We start from the raw sequence: 21214 nt of genomic DNA, 5'->3' as shown, positions 1-21214 counted from the left end.
TTTAGAAAGAAGATCCGTTGAGTAGATTCACTTCTAGCTCACTAGTCAAAACAATGTCCCATGGTCCTATTTTACTGCAAGGGAACCTGGACAATGGACAGTTTTATGTGGGAATAGTGCCAGTCTGAGACAAACTGGGATCCTATTAAGTAACGAAGAAAGGGAGAACAGATTTTCATAAGGCAAATAGCAGTGCCATCCTTAGTCGAGAGGAACCATGGGACATAGCAATGCATAGATAGAGAGATGCTGGCCAGCTGAAGATGCACCAACTGAACAGGAAACACGCTCCAAACCAATATAGACTATGACTCATTTACAACAGATACATTTTCTGATATGAATTTGAAAATACATTGAGGTTCGTGGTTAAGCTGTTGTTAAGTGCCATCGAGTTGATTCCAACACATAGAGAGCCTGGAAAAGGTTTCCAAGGAGCAGTTGGTAGGTTTGAACTACTCAATTTGTGGTTAGCAGTCCAGTGCTGATCCTACAGTGCCAAGTATATCAGCATATCTGTGAGTTTATTTCCTTGTTTTTCATATAAAGCCGAAGAGTGTGACCTAATTCTCTTTAGCAGCAGTTCAAGTTGAGAACATCAATATGTTACCAAGGATATTGATAAATCGTTGCAACGGTAGTACTTTGAACAAGGCATATAATCAGATAATAGTTCATTTGCCAATCAAAGTGAATAGGTATGGAACTATTTCTAGACAGAGAATGATGTTATCTTATAAAAAACATTTCATAAATAATATGTGGAAATTGAGAAAGCATTCCATTCTCACATCAGAATCTCAGCATTTAATGAATTATCCCTGGTGTTTCCACATGCTGCTATCAGATCCACATTTCTGATTATAAAATCAATCAAAATGATGAAGTAGTAAAATGTGGAATGTTGTTCTCTTACACAGCAATGCCAATCCCATAACAGCGTTAACACTCATACTTTCCTAAAGCAGACAAAAAACTGAATCATAAAATTTACTGGACACCAAATCCAGACTTTGGTGGAATTTAGTTAGTTGGTAAAAGTTGTTTTTTTATATAATATATATATATTTTCAAAAACAAATACACTCTGAGGAGTTTCAAATTTTGTGTTCCCATTTGAATGGTAATCTTTTTTGAAACATGAATAAAAGCACATTTTTGATCATCTTATAGGTGGGTTATTTCACTGTCTGAGGTTAAGTTTTCCCATATGAAAACACCAAGCCCTACTTTCAAGTCAGAGCTAATAAAAGTCAGTTGGACTTCATGCAAAAATGATGTATCTGTGTCAGGCGCGGGTCAAATGTCACTGAGCATGAGCATACAAAAGATCTACAGAAGTTTCACTGAGAAATTGACAAGAGAATTGACTCAGTGCTTGCCTTGTGGGATAAGGAAACACACTCAGATGATCCAGCAAAGTTGGTGTTGTTGTTGGCAATTCAATGAAATGCCAATGAATTGGTTACAACTCATAACAACCCTGTACAGGTTTTCCAGGGAATGGCTGGTGAGTTTGAACTGCCGACCTTGTAGTTCACACCGACCTTGCAGTCCAGAGCATTATGCTACAGCACTGCCCAATCTAGCAAAGTTGTAGCTACCACCATATTCATGATTTGTGTAAGAGTTTAGATTCAGAAAAAAACATTATTGGCCACATTAAATTAATGTTGTTCATTTGAATGTAATGGTTTTGCCATTTTGTTTGTATTTAATTTGTGAAGATGTTTGGTTTTATAGTTGTATAATGACTATAAACAGACGGAGTTCAGTCTTATTTTATTTTTATACATATTTAAGCAACATTATAATCAAAACAATTTAATTCAATAGTGCAGTATCAAGAGATTGTATTTCCTTAAAAAAAAAAAAAAAGAAAGAAAGAAAATAATTTCTCCTCTGCTGATGTCTGAGACTCTCCCTTCTAAAACTTTTTTCTTTGATAGGAAAAGACCATGGAGGTGATACAAACATTTCCAAATCAACCTCACATTCAATTATAGGTAACTGAGGGAGGGCTTCAAAGGTGCAATCACTCTCCAATTTTTGTATTGCTAATTAGGATAGTTTAGGTTTTGCGTTAACTTGACTAGGTTAGGAGTCCCAGGGACTTGGTAGTTGAGATGTGATTTTCCCTATGGTAAGATCTAACTGCTATTAAGTCTATGATGATTGGCTCTGAGCAGGCATAGTTAATAGTTAACTCTATGATGATTGGCTCTGAGCAGCCAATAATTGAAAGGATATTTTCTTGGTGATGTGGCCTGCTTCCAATAATGGTCACTCAGGCAAAGCTTGCTTGCTTTCTGCTGGGTCTGGATCTTGCATTTGGGTCATCCTCCAATCTCTGTTTTTTTGGACTTGAGCCAGTGGCCTGCTCTATTATTTGCCTGCCAGCCATACCTGCCTACTGATCTTGGTTCATCTGACTTAGACTTGGAACTCCTGTCTGCCTATCTTCCTGTTGAAACTGTCCACCTGCTGGACCTTCCTGCCAATCTTCATTCATCTGACCTGGTCTTGAAACTCTCCCAACTCTATAATTGTGAGCCATTCCTTGATATAAACTTCTCTTTCGCTGTGGGCCAATGCATTGGACTTCAATGACGAATTGAACCACGAGGTTGGTAGTTCAAATTGGCCAGCAGCTCCATGGAAACTCTATACAGGGCTGCTGTGGATCTGAATCAACTCGATGGCACTTAACAACAACAATATATGTATTATGTATGTATATATACATACACACACACACATATATATATACATACATACACACACACACACACACACACACAAGCATAGTGGTTATGAGTCAGGCTGCTAACCTCAAGGTCAGCAGTTTGAAACGACCAGCTACTCCATGGGAGAAAGATGAAGCTTTCTGCTCCCATAAAGATTTCCAGCCTCGAAAACCCTATGGAGGGCGGCTATGAGTCAGAACTGACTCCACAGCACACCACCACCACCATATACACCCGCACATACATAAGCTTCAGGGCTTTGCTTTTCTAAAGAACCCAGCCTAAGATAGTAACACCTGCCATTGTGTAATGACTGTGTCATTCTCTGCAAACATAATAAAAATAAAAAACTAAAACTAATTTTCTGTGATTGCTTTTTAGAAACAAAAGTCATGTCTCACTTGGTTTGGAAGTGTCTGACAAATCCTCTAGTCTAACTAGCTTCTCAGAGTACAACTGCATAAAAACTGTAAAATCACTGACATTTACTGTCTAAGTGCCTGAGTGTGCTTGGGTGAGGTTAAGAGGTTTGGAATATAGAAATGTCTAAGATATGATTGTGAGATGCTTACTTCTCAATGTAAGTCATCCCCATGACAAAATCTCCTCTGGATGTTTTGCTGCCTGGGTTTCTGAAGGATATTAGTCAGGAGGTTGAGTTGCCCTTTGAGGCCAGCTCAGTAAAGAGCAGAGAACTCTGGGACGTAAGAACACAGAAGCAAAGGGGGCTGAGAGTATGGAAGCCTTTTGAAAATGCACAGAAATCTTCCAGAGAGATTTAGACACTTGTAGGACATGGAGAAGGGAACTCTGGTGGCAGTGCACGGTAAGCACTGGACTGCAATGGTGGTGGTTCAAACCTACCAGCCACTCTGAGGGAGAAAGGTAAGGCTCTCTGCTTCCCATAAAGATGTGCAGCCTTGGAAAGCCTACACAGGGTCTCAGGGAGTTATTACTAAGTCGATGACAGTGGGTTTGGTTTGGGAGCCCTGAGATGTGTCCCAGGGTGGTATAAAGACTTAGCGCTCACTATTAACCCAGAGGTTGGAGGTTCATACTCATCCAGAGGTGCTTCTGAAGAAAGCCCTAATGATTCTGAAAGGTCCCATCCTTAGAAAGTCTATGGAGTTCAGTTTTACTCCACATACATGGGGCCTCCATGATTCAGAATTCTCTTGATGGCAATGGGTTACATTGGTTTGGTTTAGGTCAGCCAATTCTAGACCCAGGATCTAGGAAGGTCCCCTTTAACTCCTGACTCCAATGATAGGTGCTCCTCTGGGCTACATGAGGAGACAATACAAGCATTTGTTACTATTTTTAGATTTTCTAACTGGATGTTGAAGATGCTGAAAATGAAGAATCTATCAACGATCAATGTTAACTCACTTTTCTCTAGTTTCCTCTAAAGGTAACTAGATAATAACTAGTAACTGGGACATTTGTAGTCTTCAAAGGCTGTTTGCTCTTACATGAGCAGCTTTCAACAGTACAAAGAGCTCTGGTGATGCTATGCACTAAGCACTGTACTGCTAAACAAAAGGCCAGTGGCTGAGCCCACTGGCTACTCTGTGGGAGAAAGATGCAACAGTCTGCTTCCATACAAATTTATAGCCTTAGAAACCTTTCTAAGGGACAGTTCTGCTCTGTCCTGTAGAGTCACTGTGAGTCTGAATTGACTCGACAACTAGGATCTGTTGTGGGTGTTGATTTTGTTGTTGTTTTGTTTTTAATGGTTTCAACTGTACATCAGAAACCAAGTAAGAAAAATGCTTTTTAAGAATATGCCACTGCCAATGAAAGTAACATTATTCGTTGAATCCTGACACACCTTTGTTTATAAACACTGTGACCCTTCTAGGTGATTACCACAAAGGGATCTAAATGAACTAATTACAGTTAACATCAAATAGGTTTTCATAGGACCATCAAGAAATCCTAAAACCCAAACCAAGGGAGTAACAGAAGAATCAGACTAGGGTTTACATTCAAATCTGCTTGTCCAGTTGCTATTTTTTCAAAATGCATCCTTCTGGGTTTGCCTAAGGGTTACCTGTTGCATTTGCAAACGTCTATTAAAAATAGCTGGAAGTAATGAAAATAAAGCTGCTTTCACAAATTCAGCAGTAGTGCCTGGATGCTATGCTGTGGTCGCTAAGTGCTGTTGAGTCGGTTCCAATTCATCCAGGACCTGGTTCAGGGTTCCTGGGGCTATAAACATTAGTGGGAACCGAAAGCCTCATCTTTCTGCAACAGAGTGACTGGTGGCCTCAAACCGCCTACCTTGTAGTTCACAGTCTAGTGCTTATCCTGGAAGCCATCGATGACATCATTTCAATGCTTCTCTAGTCTTACAGGGGATCTCAAATTGTAAATCGTCATGACCAGTGGCAACTTGTGAGAGATACAAGTTCTCAGGCTCTGCCCCAGAACTCCTGACTCAAAAAATTCTAGGGGAGGGCCCAGCAACCTATGTTTTTAAAGTCCTTCCTTGTGATTCTGATGCATGCTCAGTTTAAGAACGACTAGCTTTATGTGGAATCTCTGATTTTCATGCTCAAAGACCCTGTATAACTTCCATATTGACAAATGACAAGAAAGCAGTGGAAGAAGTGAGGAAATCAGTGTGTTATTATCCATGTCTGAAACAAAAGAAAGTACTCATTTCTTCATGAGCCAATCTCTACACAGCGTCTGAATATATAAACAGCATTGGAAAATAGAAATATATACCAAGAGATCTGTTTGACAATTGATGCAGTAGAATTGTGAAAAAAATATAGATTCATTCCAATAGTCAACCTTACAGTCTTATTAATGCACATAATTCAGACCTGAGGTCCGGGTCTGTTAACAAGCATTTGAACGCTGGCTAGCTTATACATCCTATCCACTAATTCTTTCATAAAATAAAATTGAAAGCTGTACCCTTCAAAATCGAAGTTGTAACAATCCTGTCACTCCATCTCTGTAATTACAACTCCCCTGGCCTTCTAGGAATAAAAGGCAATGTCCCTGAAGTAGAAGAACTGTAACTTCAAGTTTGCTTTTTATTTGAGTTATAAATGAAAGGTGGAGTCTCAGCTCTAACACCACTTTCAGAACAAGATGAAATATGCCAGCATCATTAGAAAAGCTATCAAAACTGCTGCTGCTCCTCCCATTAGACTTTGATTTGTGGAAGTGCAATACTTTCAGACACAAAGGCCTTTGAAAAGGCCATTAATAAATGACAGTCTGGTTTGAGGACTAGTGAACCATCCACTTACGCCTTCGTCAAGAAACACAGAAAAGCTGACTTAGAAGCAATCTGTTGATTGCTCCTGGAACCTACCTGTCTACAGATGAAGGTTTGGAATTCCGAGGCTTCTTCACTTGGGCATACAGAGCATCCATCATATGTCCTTCTCTTGGGCTCTGGGGTCTGGTGTTGAGAGTCATGGAACCTTCATATGAAGACATTCCGCCAAACATCAAGTCATCTTCACAGCCGAAAGTCCGATGAAAATCTTGGATTTCAGCGTAGTCACGTTCTCGAGCTTGACGCTCTCTGAATTCTCGAGTTTTGGCTTGAATCCTGCAAAATTAGGACAACGCCGAATCAAAAGAGGCTATGCCTTTTCTAAGAATTGCACTTAGAAGCATTCATCAAAATGGGTTATAAAATACAGTTTGTTTTGTGCAGCTACAGAAAAATGAGTGGTAGGAATGCTCAGTTATAATCATTTTAGGTTGTCAAGGTAATATGAATGCTCAAAAACAATCATTTTCAGTGAGGTTTCGTTCTTATCAATAATATTAACTCAGACTTTGAATCTTAAATTTCAAATTTCACTTACTAACTTGCTTTAAAGAATCATGAGGGAAGTTGCACAAAACTGTGATCATACTTAATTATACAAAATTAATTGTGCACCTAATGCAATCAATTTATTGTCATTAATTGTATACTTAGAAAAGGTAAAAATGGCCAATTTTATGTCACATGTATAAGGAGGCTGCAAAAAGTTAGAAAAAAACTCTATTATCTTTCAATTCCCTTGTCCGGAAACTTTTGGAAGTCCCCTCCTATGTTGGTGGTGGTAGTTGTGTCATCGAGCTGGTCCTGACTCATAGTGATCCTGTGTAGGCCATATATCTTTGAGGGAGTAGAGTCTCATGTAATGAGACAATAAAACAATACATATATTCTTTAAATCACCAGGAACACACAGGGTTATGTTTTGAAATGAGTCCTTTCAAAAAACATGTAGTGATTTGAATCCCTGTGAATGTGAACACAGCCTGATCCTGCTTGGGGAAATGTCTTTTGCTATCAGGTGGGGAAAAGAAGATCCAATCAGAGTACAGTGTATTCTGTTTCTAATTCCTTTTGTTGTTGTTGTTAAGTGCCATGGAGTTGGCCCTGTATAGGATTTCTAAGGAGCAGCAGGTGGGTTTGAACTGCCAACTTTGTGGTTAACAGTTCAGTGCTAACACCAGGATTTCTTCTGAACGGTGTCTTATAAAATAAGTGACACACATGGGGAAGTCAGATGCCACGTGACGATGGAGACAGATGTATCGGTAAGCAGCAGAGAAACTCCAGGCATTGCCAGCAGCCATCAAAAACAAGGAGGGAGGCCCACAGAAGGAATCCATTAGGTTGCGACGTGGATTTGGACTTCAAGCCTCTGGAAGTGTAAGACAATAAATATCTGCTCTCTAATGCCACCCACCAGATGGTATTTTGTTATGGTAGCCCAAAGAAATGAAGACACAGAGTTTCACTTGGATTTTACTAATGAATTCATAAGGCAACAAGTGATTTGTAAAAAGTTACACAACATGAGAGGTCTTCAGAAAGTTTGTGGGAAAATGGAACTGAAAGATAATGGAATTTTCCCATCAACTTTTAGAAGTTCCTCATATTACACATACTGTGTGTATGCATTTATAATTTATATCTCTTACTCATTCTAAAAGGAGCTCTGGTAGCGTAGTGGTTATGAATCGGGCTGTGAACTGCAAAGTTAGCAAAACTACCAGCTGTTCCGCAGGAGAAAGATGAGGCTTTCTGCTCCCATAAAGATTTATAGCCTGGGAAACCCTGTACAGGGTTGCTATGAGTTGGAACTGACTTCACGGCACTTAACAACAACAACAACTCATTCTAAACTAAGGAGCCTTGGTAGATTAGTGGATTACAAGCTGGGCTGCTAACTACAAAGGCAGTAGTTTGAATCTACCAGTCACTCTGAAGGAGAAAGATAAAGATCTTTGTTCCTGAAAAGATTTATAGCCTCAGAAACCGTATACAGAGTCACTGAGTCAGAACCGACTTGGTGGCATACAACCACCACCACCACCATTATAAACCAGCCATAAATACTCAAAATACCATGAGGCCATACAATAATGTATCATTACTGAGTAAAAGAGATCTCAGTTTAAGATACCAACTATGATTTTGATGACTTTTGATGTTGTTGTTAAGTGTTATCAAATAAGCATAGACTCATAGCGACCCTGTTATAGGGTTTCTGAAGAGCAGGTGGTGGTTTTGAACTGCCGATCTTGTGGTTAGCAGTCCAGTACTTATCCTACAGCACCACACCAAGACTGAGAAATTCTGAGATCAAGGACAAGAACACATCAATAGAATCAAACTGTAAAATAAAATGTGCTTACATAATTACTAAGAAACAAACATTAGATAATTTTTACTGAAGATATGTTTAAATAATTTATTAAGATTTTATTAAGCTACTCTTCAATTTATATTAATATAATGTATGCCTGAATCATTCTGGGATATCTAAAAATAATTAAACCATTAATATAATTTTGATAATTTTTTATGTATTTCACGTATATGAGGGGACTTCAAAAAGCTCATGAAAACTGAAATAAAAAGATAATGGAATTTTTCCACAAACTTTTTGAAACCTCCTTATACTTATAAATTATATACTCAGAACTTCAAATGTTTATATTTTTTAAAGCAGTGAAGCCTTCTTTATAAGAAGTATTATCTTAAATTGACTTTAATGCTCTATTGCAGTTACATGGATGGATTTTGTAGTCTTATTTGAGGTAGAACTCCGAAATGACAAACTGGTATAAAGAGATTCAAAAGACTATAGAAAGATACTGAGCGAGACCGTGACAGTACCAACACACCTCACCACAGCCACACACAAAAACCACACAACAGTACCCTACAGGAAAAGAGTAGCACAAATTCTTAACAGAGTGTTATTGATAGATTGTAGCAGTATACAAAGAGAAATATACAACACGATGAAATGGGGTTTAGCTAAGTGATAGAAGAAGCCACATTCAATATTCAAACTGAATTAATTTAATCTATCATGTTAGCAGGCAAAGGAAGAAGAGTCACCTGATCTTTTCAACTGATACAAAAAAGCATGGCAGAATTCAGCACCCATGCATAACAAGACTTAAACTAGGAATAGAGCATTTCTCAACTCGATGAAAAGTAATCATAAAAAAACTTACAGCAAACATCATACATCATGAAAAAAGGTTAGCTGTTTTGTCCTAAGAGTGAGAACCAGGCAAGTGTTAATCAACAAAGTACTGGGAGTTCTAGACAACACAGTAAGGCCAGGGGGAAAAAAAAACAAAAAACATTAAAAACAAACCATATAGTTTATAAAAAAAGAAATAAAACTTTATGTGCAAATGAAATGATGGTGTACACACAAAATTCCAAAGAATCTATTAAAAACAAAAAAATATTTTTTAAAAATCTCCTAGAAATAAAAAGCAAGTTTAGAGTTGTCAGAGTGTATAAGATCAACATGCAAAAATCAATTGCATTTATATACACGGACAATGAACATGTGAACACCGAAATTTAAAATAGTGTACAACTTGCAATGGCTAAAAAATGAAATAAATGTAATGCTAACAAAACGTGTAGGATTTGTATGCCGAAAACTACAAAATATTGATAAAATAAATCAAAACAGCTCCAAATAAACAGATAATAAGCGTAAGTTATAAAATTATTACTACAAAATCACAGATAACTTTATTAAGCAAAAATATTAGCATGGGAAGCTATTGTTTCTTGATATATTTCCCATCTAGGTCTGTACACTTGGAGAGGCAGCATTTCCATTTCCCTACCACTTCCCTGAAGAATTCTGCACTCTTCGATTTACACCTCATTAAAGCAGCAGTTCTGGCATCCTTGAGGAACTCAGATTGTGTTCCTTTCAAATGTTCTTTAAGTTTGGGGTGTGTATGTTGGGGGAGAGAAGTCTGAAGGGGTAAGATAGGGATGTAGGGTAGATGGAATAAGGTTTCCCAACAAAGTTCTCATAGGACAGTCCTTGATACCCTAGAAAAATGCATTGTCATGATGGAAAAAAGGCTTTCCTTGCCTTTTTTTTTTTTTTTTCCCACCAATGCAGCATTCAATTTTCCTAAAATGTCTTCCTAAAAAGCTCCTACGATTATCCTGTGTCTTTAAAGATAACCCATCAAGAATACTATTTTGTTGTTGTTGTTGTTAAATGCCATCAAGTCAATTTCAATCGATAGTGACTTTGTATAGGGTTTCCAAGGAGCAGCTGGTGAGCTTGAACCACTGACCTTAAAGTTCAAACAACTTTGCAGTGTGATGCATTAGCCCACAGCACTACACCAGAACTCTTTAGGAATCCCTTAAAACAGTCTCCATAACCTTCTGAGCTGACCTCTCTGCTATGAATTTAATCGGTTCAACAGATCCCCTCAGAAGTCACTGATTTCAATGGACTTTTGCTATCTGTATCATATTGGTAAATTCAAGACTTGTCCTGATTACAATTCATTCCATAAAATCATTTTCATTCACATCAGTTTATTTTAAATACTGATGGAAAGATCAGCTCTTTGAATTAGCGGATCTTCATGCAATGTTTCTGGCACCCACTGGGCCCAAAGCTTGCTGAAGCCCAAGTGTTCACTTAAAATGGACAAAGTCAAACCATATGCGATCCCAACTTCAGTAGCTATTGAATCAATGATAACTCTACTGTCTTCTTCCACCAATTTCTAGACTTCAACCACAGTGCCTTCATTTGTTGAGGTTGATGGTTTCCCTCTGTTGATTCATCTTTGAGGTCTTCCTGAACTTCCTTATAATGCTTGATCCATCTAAAAACCTGCTATATTATGTAGAGCAGCATTCTCATCAACTTTTTAAAAAGCTTCAATGATTTGGGAAGATGTACACTTGAGTTCTGTTAATACTTTGATAATATCTCTGACAGCAAAATCATTTTTTTCCATGATACAAAAAGAATCCGTTTTCTGTTTAAGACACTCCAAGGATACTACAGAATCTTGGTGTGGGGCACTGTAGGCTAATGCACTGGACTGCAAAGCTGGTTAGATCCTCAAGGTTCAAATTCACCAGCTATTCCTTGGAATCCCTACATAGATTTGCTGTGAGTTGGAGCCAACCTGATGGCACTTAACAACAACAACAATAAGGATATTAAGACAGTGTGTTGCTGAGAGAGCTTGTCTGTAACCATACAGTAACACCAGAAATGTTAGTCACGTTTTGTTTGGAATAAACTTATGCATATATGAACTGGAAACCAAGTAGCAATATGTTTTGACTTATCCTTGTTATACTGTGTTGGTGGATTAGAGGACTCAACAAAGCAAAAATATCAGTTCTCCCCAAATTGAGATATAGGCTTAATGCAATTCCTTCCAAAACCCAGTGAGATTTCTGTAGTGTTAGATAATTTTAAACTTTTATGGAAAAGCAAAGTAACTAGAAGTAGGTAAAGCAACTGTGGAAAAAGAACAATAAAGTGGAAATATCACCCATCCTGATAATTATGACTGGGTTTTTGCAGAAAGATAGAAACACAAGTTTCTGCAACAGAATAAAGAATCCAGAAGCAGCCACCAAGCACAGTGAACTGATTTTTCACAATGTACAAAAGGAACTGAATGGAAGAAAATTGCCCTTCTCAACAAACTGTGTTGAAACACTGGAATATCCATTTAAAAATACAAATTCACTGCTGTTGAGTTTTCTGACTCATACCAACCCTCCAAAGTTAAAAAAACAAAACCAAAAAACTCTACTGAAACCTCATAACTTATATAAAAATTAACTCAAAATGGATTCTAACTTTAAATAGCTCATAGATCTAAATGACATTTTAGAAGAAAACAAAATCCTCAACACCTAGGGCTTGGTGAAGAGTTCTCAGACACACTGTAAGCACAATCCACATAAGAAAAAAAAAGATAAATAAAACATTATCAAACATGAAAATCTCTTAAAACAATAAAAGAATGGGAAAACATATTTACAAGGCACATACCTGATGAAGAACTCATATCCAGAATATAAACATAACACTCAAAATTCAACAGTCATAAAAAACAAAGAAATCAATAAACAAACCAATTGAAAATGGGCAAAATACATGAAGAGATATTTCATTGAAGAATATATATGAACATGGAACCATGCTCAACAGCCCTAGTAGGAAAATGCAAGCTAAGACCATGATACAGGATATAGCTATTACATCGGCTAAAATAAAACAAAACAAATAATAGTAACAAAATCCAATCCTGGCAAGAATGCAACGAATATGGCTCTGTCCTAACTGTAAAATATACAGTCTCTCTGAAGAACAGTCTAGCAATTCCTTTGAAAACCTAAAATGTACAGTTACCATATGATACACAATTACATTAATCATAAAGAAATAAAAACTTATGTCCACACAAATGCCAGTGCACAATTGCCCAAAGCAGCTTCAAAAAGAAAGAAATTAGTGACACACTCAACAATCTGAATGGGTTTCAAAGGCATTATTCTGCACTGTATGATTTCATTTATACAAAGTTATAGATTGATTGTGTCCCTAATAGAGGTATGTTAAAGTCCTAACTTGTGAATATGACTTTAAATGGAGTCCCTTGTACCCCCTTCCTTTCTTTACCTCAGGTACCAAAATGCACTAATGCTCAAGTCCCTTATACAAAAAATGGCTTAGTATTAGTATATAACCTACATACATCCTCCTCTATACTTTAAATCATCTCTAGATTACGCATAACTCCTAATACAATGTAAATGCTACGTAAATAGCATGTCTAAGCTCCCTCTTAGCCTTTGAAAGATTGCTTTGACCACTCAATTGCTTTTTTTTCCCCCAATGAATATTTTTTATTTAGGGTTGGGTAAATCTGAGGATATGGAAACCAGGAAGATGGAGGGTCAAGTGTAAAACATTTGGAGATGTTATCAATCAAACATGAGTTTCATAGTGGGATAGGGTGGGTCCTAATCCCATCTGAGTGGTGGTGTCCTTATAAAAGAAAACCTACATGGAGACAGAGCTCATTCAGAGTACTGAGAGTCAGGTGATCACAGGCACACACAGATAAAGTCAAGTATAATCAAAGATGCCAGGAGCTATCTGAAGCAAGAAGTCCTGGTGTGGCACTATATGATAAGCATTGCACTGCTAGTCACAAGGTCAGCAGTTCAAACCCATCAGGGTCTCTACGAGTCAGAACTGGCTGGATGGTATTTAACGACAACCAGAAGCAAGGAGACAGGCATAGAACAATTTCTTTCTCAAAGTCTTCAGAAGGGATCCATGTAGATGACACTCTGATTGGACTTCTAGGCTCCAGAAATGTGAGCTAATACAGTTCTGTTTTATATAGCTATCCACTTCGGAGTCTTTTGTTACCGTAGCTTGAGGAAACTAATTACATGCAGCATTCTCAAAATGACAAACTAGAGAGCTGCAGAACAACAGATGAAAAACAGGTGATCAGGGATCAGGTATGGCAGGACAGATCAATAGATGTGACTAGAAATGCGTGGCAGAGGAAGATTTTTGTGATGATGAAATCGTCCGGTACCTTGACTGCAGTGGTCATTATACAGATCTGCTCATGTGATCAAAGGACACAGAATTGTACAAACCCACGGCACCAGTGTCACTGTCCTGGTTTTGATACTGTACTATAGCTATGAAGGATTCCTGGTGTGGTGCTGTGGGTTAATGCACTGGACTGCAAAGTAGGTTTGAACTGCAGGGTTATCAGTTCAAGACGACCAGTCAGTCACTCCTTGTAAACCCTATACAGGGTTGCTCTGGGTTGGAAATGAGTAGATGTCACTTAACAACAACAGCAACATAGCTATAAAACATATAACACATAGGTCCACTTCCTGTGAATATATCATTCTTTCAAAGTTAAAAGTTAAAAAAATTAAAAGATAATGGAAAATTGCCACATGACATTGCAAGCCAATTTTGCTATTTTCCCCTATTTCTTTCTTAGTTATGCTGTTCTTGTTACGTGCTGTTAAGTTATTTCTGACCCATAGCGAACCTGGATAGGGTTTCCAAGGAGTGGCTGGTGGGTTTGAACTGCCGACCTTCTTATAGCTAACACCAACATTTCCTTCCCCTCAAAAAAAATCCTCAGAACTCACAAAATCAAATTTCTCTTATTACACAGTTGTATCCTTGTACCCATGAGGTCCAGTTTCTCACATTTCTCAGCTGGAAAAAAGGAAATACTTAAATTTACCTAACTGACTGTTTCTCAGCAAGGTTCGAGTGGCATTTGAAAAGTGGTAATTCATTTGTTGTTGGAATTGCTGCTATCACAAAGCAGTGCCCCCAGCTACAGAGACAACCAAAAATGCTTCACAAATTTCCAAACACTCCCTAGGAGGCTCTTACTTCTTGAGCTGAGAGCCAACAACTTTCCTAACTTATAAGAGAATATTGGAAAGTTAGGGAATGTTATCAGGAAAGCCCTTGGTTCTAATAAATATAAGTGTTGCAGACAGAATTCCCATATGAGAAATAGTAATTAAAATTCTATTGTCAAATTTAGCTAAAATAACCCTAGAATTTTATTATACTTTATTTATCCATTTAGAAGTCATTGTTGTAGATAGCGATGCGCTAAAAGTTGATTACCACTAACTACTGGATATCCATCATAGAAAGATCATATAAATTGGGAGCATAGTCTTTGTACCATACTTCTGGAATCTTTATTCTGCCAGAAAAAAAAAATTATCAAGGAGAGAAATGAGTTCTTCCCTCAACTTGTGAGATATTAATTTAAAGCTCAATTATGATTACTGGTATGACAATATATATTGCTCCTGTCATAGTATTGGATCACCATGAGACAGTCACTGATCACAGGTAATAAATATCACAGGTGATGGAGCATTCATATAAATCCTGATGTTTCGGAACCTGAAGAAATTTAGAGGGATAAAACAATAGAAATAAAGCAGACCGTTTTGGCCTTAGCAAGCCTCCTAAAATCAAAGGGAATTTCTTAGATTGGTTTGTAAGTAACAGAACCCAAAGGCATATGAATTTCAATTTGTAAAAAGAGAAGACAATCCAGTTTAGTTATGCTGGAAAGCGCTGGTCTATTAAGTAAAGAAAGAAACCATGTTGGTGTAGTGGGTTGGATGTTTGGCTGCTAACCTCAAAATCAAAAGTTCAAACATACCAGCAGCTCCACTGGAGAAAGAAGAGGGTTTCTAAAGATTTTCAGGCCTGTAAAGATTTTCAGGCTCAGAAACCCTATACAGTGTCACTATGAGTCAGAACTGAGTAAATGGCTCACAACAACATTAAGAAAAGAGGCTACGAGAAGAAGAGAATATGAACATACTCTTTTCAAAGTGTGTGGTAACTGTCCTCAAGTGTCTTCCAGACTGTTGTGAATCATAGGGATGCTATGCATAATAACATGAAATACTGCCGGTACTGTGTCATCCTCACAACTTTGCCATATTTGAGCCCATTCTTGAAGCCACTATGTCAATTCATCTCACTGAGGGTCTTCCTCTTCTTTGCGGACACTTTCCTTTACCAAGCATGACGCCCTTCTCTAGGGACTCGTCCCTCCTGATAGCCTGTGCCAAGTGTGTGAGAAAAGGTCTCATGATTTTAGCATCTAAGGAACATTCTGGTTTATTCCTTCCAAGACAGATTTGTTTATTCTTCTGACAATCCATGGTGTATATTCAATATTCTTTGCCAACACCATAATTCAAAGGCATCTATTTTTCTTAAGCCTTACTTACCCATGTACAGCTTTCATGTGCATGTGAGGCAAGTGAAAATATCATGGCTTGGGTCAGGTGAACCTTAGTCATCAAAGTGACATCTTTGCTTTTCAGCATTTCAAAGAGGTCTTTTGTAGAAAATTTGCCTAATGCAATGCGGAGTACTGGTGTGGCACTGTAGCCTAAAGCATCAGACTGCAAAGTCAATTTGAACTGCAAGGTCAGTGGTTCAAACTCACCAGCTATTCGTTGGAAACCCTATACAGGGTCGCTATGGATTGGAATTGAACCGACGGCACTTAACAACAACAACAACAACACAACAATGCATCATTTGATTTGTTGACTGCTGTATCCATGAGCATCAATTATGTATCCAAGTAAAATGAAATTCTTGATAGCTTCAATATTTCTGTTTATCACATTGTTGCTTACTGGTAAAGTTGTGAAGATTTTTGTTTCCTTTATATTATGGTGCAATCCATACTGAAGGTTGTAGCCTTAAATCTTCACGAGTGTCTCAAGTCCTTTTCACATTCTGCAAGTAAGGTTGTGTCATCTGCGTATCACATGTTGTTCATAAGTCTCCCTCCAGTCCTTATGTCACGTTCTTCTTCATATAGTCCAAACTTCTCAGATTATTTGCTCAGCATATAGATTGAATGAGTATGCTGGAAGGATTCAATCCTGACACATACCCTTCCTGATTTTAAACCAGTCAGTATCCCCTCATCCTGTTTGAAGGGCTGCCTCTTGATCTATGTACAGCTTTTGCATGAGCATAGTTAAGCGTCATGGAATTCATGTTCTTCTCCATGTTATCTAGAATCTGTTATGATCCACACAGTTCAATGTCTTTACACAGTCAATAAAACATAGGTAAATATCTTTCTGGTATCCACTGCTTTCAGCCAAAATCTATCTGACATCAGCAGTGATATCCCTCATTCCACATCCTCTTCTCGCAGCTTGAATTCCTAACAGTTTCCACACTATATACTTCTGCAACCATTTTTTTTAACTAACATCAGCAAAATTTTACTTGTATGTGATGTTAATGATGTTGTTTGATAATTTCCATATTGTGCTGGATCACCTTTCTTAGGAATGGGCACAAATTTGGATCTCTTCTAATCAGTTGGTCAGGTAGCTGTTTTCTAAATTTCTTGGCATAGATGAGTGAAGGCCTGAGTGTGGCATGCATTAGTTGAAACATCTCGATTGGTATTCTATCAATTCAGGAAGTCTTTATTTTTCACTAATACCTTCAGTATAGCGTGGATTTCCTCCTTCTATACCATTGGTTCTTGATTATATGTTGTTGTTGTTGTTATGTGCCGTGGAGTCTGTTCCGACTCATAGTGACCCTGTACAGGGTTTCCGAGGCTAGAAATCTTTACGGGAGCAGAAAGCCTCATCTTTCTCCCGCGGAACAGCTGGTAGTTTCAAACTGCTGACCTTGCGGCTTGTAGCCTGATTCGTAACCACTATGCTACCAGAGCGCCTTTGATTATATGCTACCTCTTAAAATGGTAAAACGTCAACCAATTCATTTATGGTACACTCAATCTGTGGATTCCTTTCATTTATTTGTCTTTAACACTTCCTGTATCTATCAATATCTTGCCTGTTGTTGTTGTTGTTGTTAAGTGCCGTCCGAGTCGGTTCCAACCCATAGCGACCCTGTACAGGGTTTCTGAGGGTGTAAATATTTACAGGAGTAGAAAGCCTCATCTTTCTCCCGCAGAGCAGCTGGTAGTTTCGAACCGCTGACCTTAAGGTTCACAGCCACATTCACTTTAGCTACTCTAAATTAAAAGATAACTCTCAGAGTCTCTTCTGACATCCATTTAGGTCTTTTCTTTCTTTCATGCCTTCTGTTTTTGTTTGAATTGTTGTTTAAATAAAAATTTATAGTACAAATTAGTTTTCCATTCAACAATTGATACACATTTTGTTTCATGACGTTAATTGCAATGTACCAGGCTGCCGCTGCCCACTTCTTTCCTGCTTTCCCATTTCTACTCATCCTGCTTCCCTGCACCTTCCTTTATTCTGAGATTTGTTTAGGGACAAATGCTGCCCTCTCCATTTCATGTGCTAATAGCAGGTGATGAGTATGTTTCCCAGGAGCAGTACTGTTCACTTTACAAGTCTGTATGCTGTTTGATGGAAAGGTGATTCCCACAGGTGAGTTTGGTTCCATATTTGAAGTGTGTCTAAAGTTCAGTTTTGGCATTACAGCATTCTCTATCAGATCAGTAAGTCTAGGCTTCTTTCCTGTCTTTTGAAGAACCTTTAGCTTTCTTTGTGTATGATTTCATCCCACAATCTGTGTGGTCTTCAGTCATCAGTGTTGAATGAATCAATCTATTTTTGAGGTGGTCTTTAAATTCAGGTGGGTTATGCTCAAGGTTGTACTTTGGCTCTTGTGAACTTGTGTTTATTTTCAAGGGATCCATCAACCTAAATAATATCACCAAATGTTTTACACATCAGTTTCTTTTTATTACTGATGGACCCTGGACTTGAATGTTCTTTCATTCCAAATTACACAGGCAATAATGTTCATTGGGGTAATTTTCTAGCAAGTCAATTTCCCAAAAGGAATGCTCATCAGTATGAGGTAATATTAATAACTCAGTCCTCCACTCCTTGCTTTTACCCAAATTCGCACATTATTACTAATCACTACTAATCTTTGGAACTAATTAGCATTAGAGTCATACCTATAGTACCTACTAAAAATACTGTCTCTCTGAGCACCAATCTTATAAGATATTATATTTTTATTGCTGATTTTGAAGTCATGAGTGTGTTTCACACCAAACATTACAAAAGCTGTTTACACCATTCTAATGCACAGGGGTGGCCAACTTCAAAGAAAATTACAGGGTAAATGAAGTCACAAAGGTAGCACTCTTGTTGCAAAAGGCTAACAAATCTGGTTCCTAACCGGAACTAATGTGCATTTTAAAGCTCATTCTAGAAATTAATGTTAATGAGGCTTGCTGGAAAAATAGCACTGAAGAGTAGATTGTAAAAAGTAGGAATGCTTTGTGGTTTTCATGAATTTCAGTGACAATTCACAGGCAAAATTAACAGAAAACACAAGTGACTTCTTTTCATATTTTATTTTATACTTGAATGTCCTATTGATTATAGACTGAGAAAAGAAACTCAGCAATACAGTCAAAAGGTTATATTTGTGTATTACATATTTGTGTAGAAAATTATTTCAGAAAAGAAATATTTGGCTCGGGAGAAAACTTTTTTGGCTTCCACATAAAAATAGCATGTTTTCTTATGGAAACTTTCAAAAAAGATAGTATCTTGTGGTTGAGCCCTTAATGACTCCAGATGGTCAGTGCTATAAAAGGACACCCCCTCTGTTCTTTTACTGAGACCCTGAGTTCACAAATTAACTCTAGGATGTTAGGGTCACTCATTTATTTTTTTTTTTTGGGGGGGGGGTTCAACCTTCAGGATGTTGTTAAGCATTATCTATACCACTTATCTCAGGCCAAACCTCAGCAAGGACAGAAGTAAATGGTTAGGACAAAACTCAGCCAAAGAAATAAATGTCTACTGCTTTATCCATTTCAGTCAATCCTTTCTACATGAAATCCAGATAACTATTCTGAGGTTTAAATTACTGAAGGCAGCGGCGCCATGTAACACTGATGGACCACATCATCAAGCACTGTTTCCCTATCCTTGAAATGTAAATAGGAAAATCTGAAACAACAGCTATCGTAACTTTTTATCAAGATTTGTAAAATGGGATTGTAAGGAATTTATCATTGTGATTTGTTATGTTCTTACATAAATATTCACAGCTTTTCTTTTGTGGGGTAAAAAAAAAAAAATGTCTTTTCCATTATGATAATAAAACTGGCTTGAACCTGCATAGAAAATAATACACAAAATAATGTAATATACTAAATAAAGAAATAAGGTTAATTTCTTTCCTGCTGTCACTAAATTCATGCTAACAGTCTCTCTTCGGCTTGACATCAATTAATGATTTTAATTCCAGACTCTTGTCACAGTATTCGCCACCCTTTTCTCTAATTAAAATAGAGGATGCATGATGGAGAAAAAACTCACAAGACTTCTGTTCTTGTTACATTTCTATTCATTAGGATTTGTGCTTTTACAATAAATGGCTTTTAGCACTAATTGCAGTAGAGTAAGATAAAAGTTTTTGAGATCAGACGACGTATTGCATTGGGCAAATCTGCTGCACAGGAACTTTTTAAAGTGTTGAAGAGCAGAGGTGTCAGCTTGAGGACTAAGGTGCGCCTGACCCAAGCCACGGTATTTTCAATAACCACATATGGATGCGAAAGCTGGACAATGAATAAGGAAGATCGTAGAAGAATTGATGCCTTTGACTTGTGGTGTTGGAGGAGAATATTGAAAGTGCCATGGACTGTCAAAAGAACCAATAGATCTGTTTTGGAAGAAGTGCAACCAGACTGCTCCTTGGAGGCCAAGATGGCTAGGCTTTGTCTCTCATACTTTGGACACATTGTCTGGAGAGAACAGTCGCTGGAGAAGGATGTCATGCTGGGTAAGGTGGAGGGTCAGAGAAAAAGAGAAAGACCCCCAACGAGATGGATTAGCCAGGTGGCATCATTGATGGCGTCAAGTGTGGTGGCGGTAGTGAGGTTGGCCCAGGATCGGACATTGTTTTGTTCTGCTGTGCATGGGGTCGCTATGAGTCGGTTCCGACTCGATGGCACCTGACAACAACAACATGAAGTATAGTCTTTATACATCATGAAAGGTATAAGTCATGAGACTCATTACTGAAAACTGTCTCAGTTCTCTAGAGATGCTATAACAGAAATACCTCAAGGGAATGACTTCAACAAACAGAAATTTATTACCTCACAGTTTAGGAGGCTGGAAGTCCAAATTCAGAATTCTGGCCAAAGGCAAGCTTTTTGTCTGCATGTCTCCATATTCTAGGAGGTTCCCAGAAGAAACCCTGGGTCCAAACAATGCACTACACTACCAATATTTCTTGGTGACAGCAGGTCCATCCGATCTCGGCTCAAAAGAGATTTATTCAAGATACAACTTAATCCTGTAGATTGCCACTGCGCCCACCTCATTAACATCATGGTGGTGGTGGTGGTATGCCATCGAGTCAGTTCCAACTCATAGTGACCCATACAGGGTTTCTGTGACTAGAAATCTTTACATTAACAGAAAGCTTCTTCTTTCTCCCAAGAAGTGGCTGGTAGATTTGAACTACAGACCTTATCATTAAAATCATGGAGATAAGAATTTGGAGTACTCAGGATAACCAAACCACAAAACAGAGGATGATTGCATAATGCTAAGAATCATGGTGTAG

The 21214-nt window shown here is 37.9% G+C and overlaps 1 protein-coding gene across 8 annotated transcripts in view; it reads right to left on the bottom strand.

Moving 5' to 3' along the window:
• The window catches only part of PARD3 (par-3 family cell polarity regulator), an 888439-nt gene that overhangs the window by 206907 nt on the left and 660318 nt on the right, over positions 1 to 21214 (bottom strand). For all 8 annotated transcript variants that reach the window (XM_006871245.1, XM_006871243.1, XM_006871244.1 and 5 more), the window contains one exon: positions 6082 to 6324. In XM_006871245.1, the coding sequence (XP_006871307.1) occupies positions 6082 to 6324 (243 nt within the window). The remainder of the gene's footprint in view (positions 1 to 6081; positions 6325 to 21214) is intronic.

Source organism: Chrysochloris asiatica, unplaced genomic scaffold (assembly GCF_000296735.1).
Source record: "Chrysochloris asiatica unplaced genomic scaffold, ChrAsi1.0 scaffold00164, whole genome shotgun sequence".
In the NCBI taxonomy this organism is placed as follows: domain Eukaryota; kingdom Metazoa; phylum Chordata; class Mammalia; order Afrosoricida; family Chrysochloridae; genus Chrysochloris; species Chrysochloris asiatica.
This window is presented reverse-complemented; position numbering and strand designations above follow the sequence as displayed.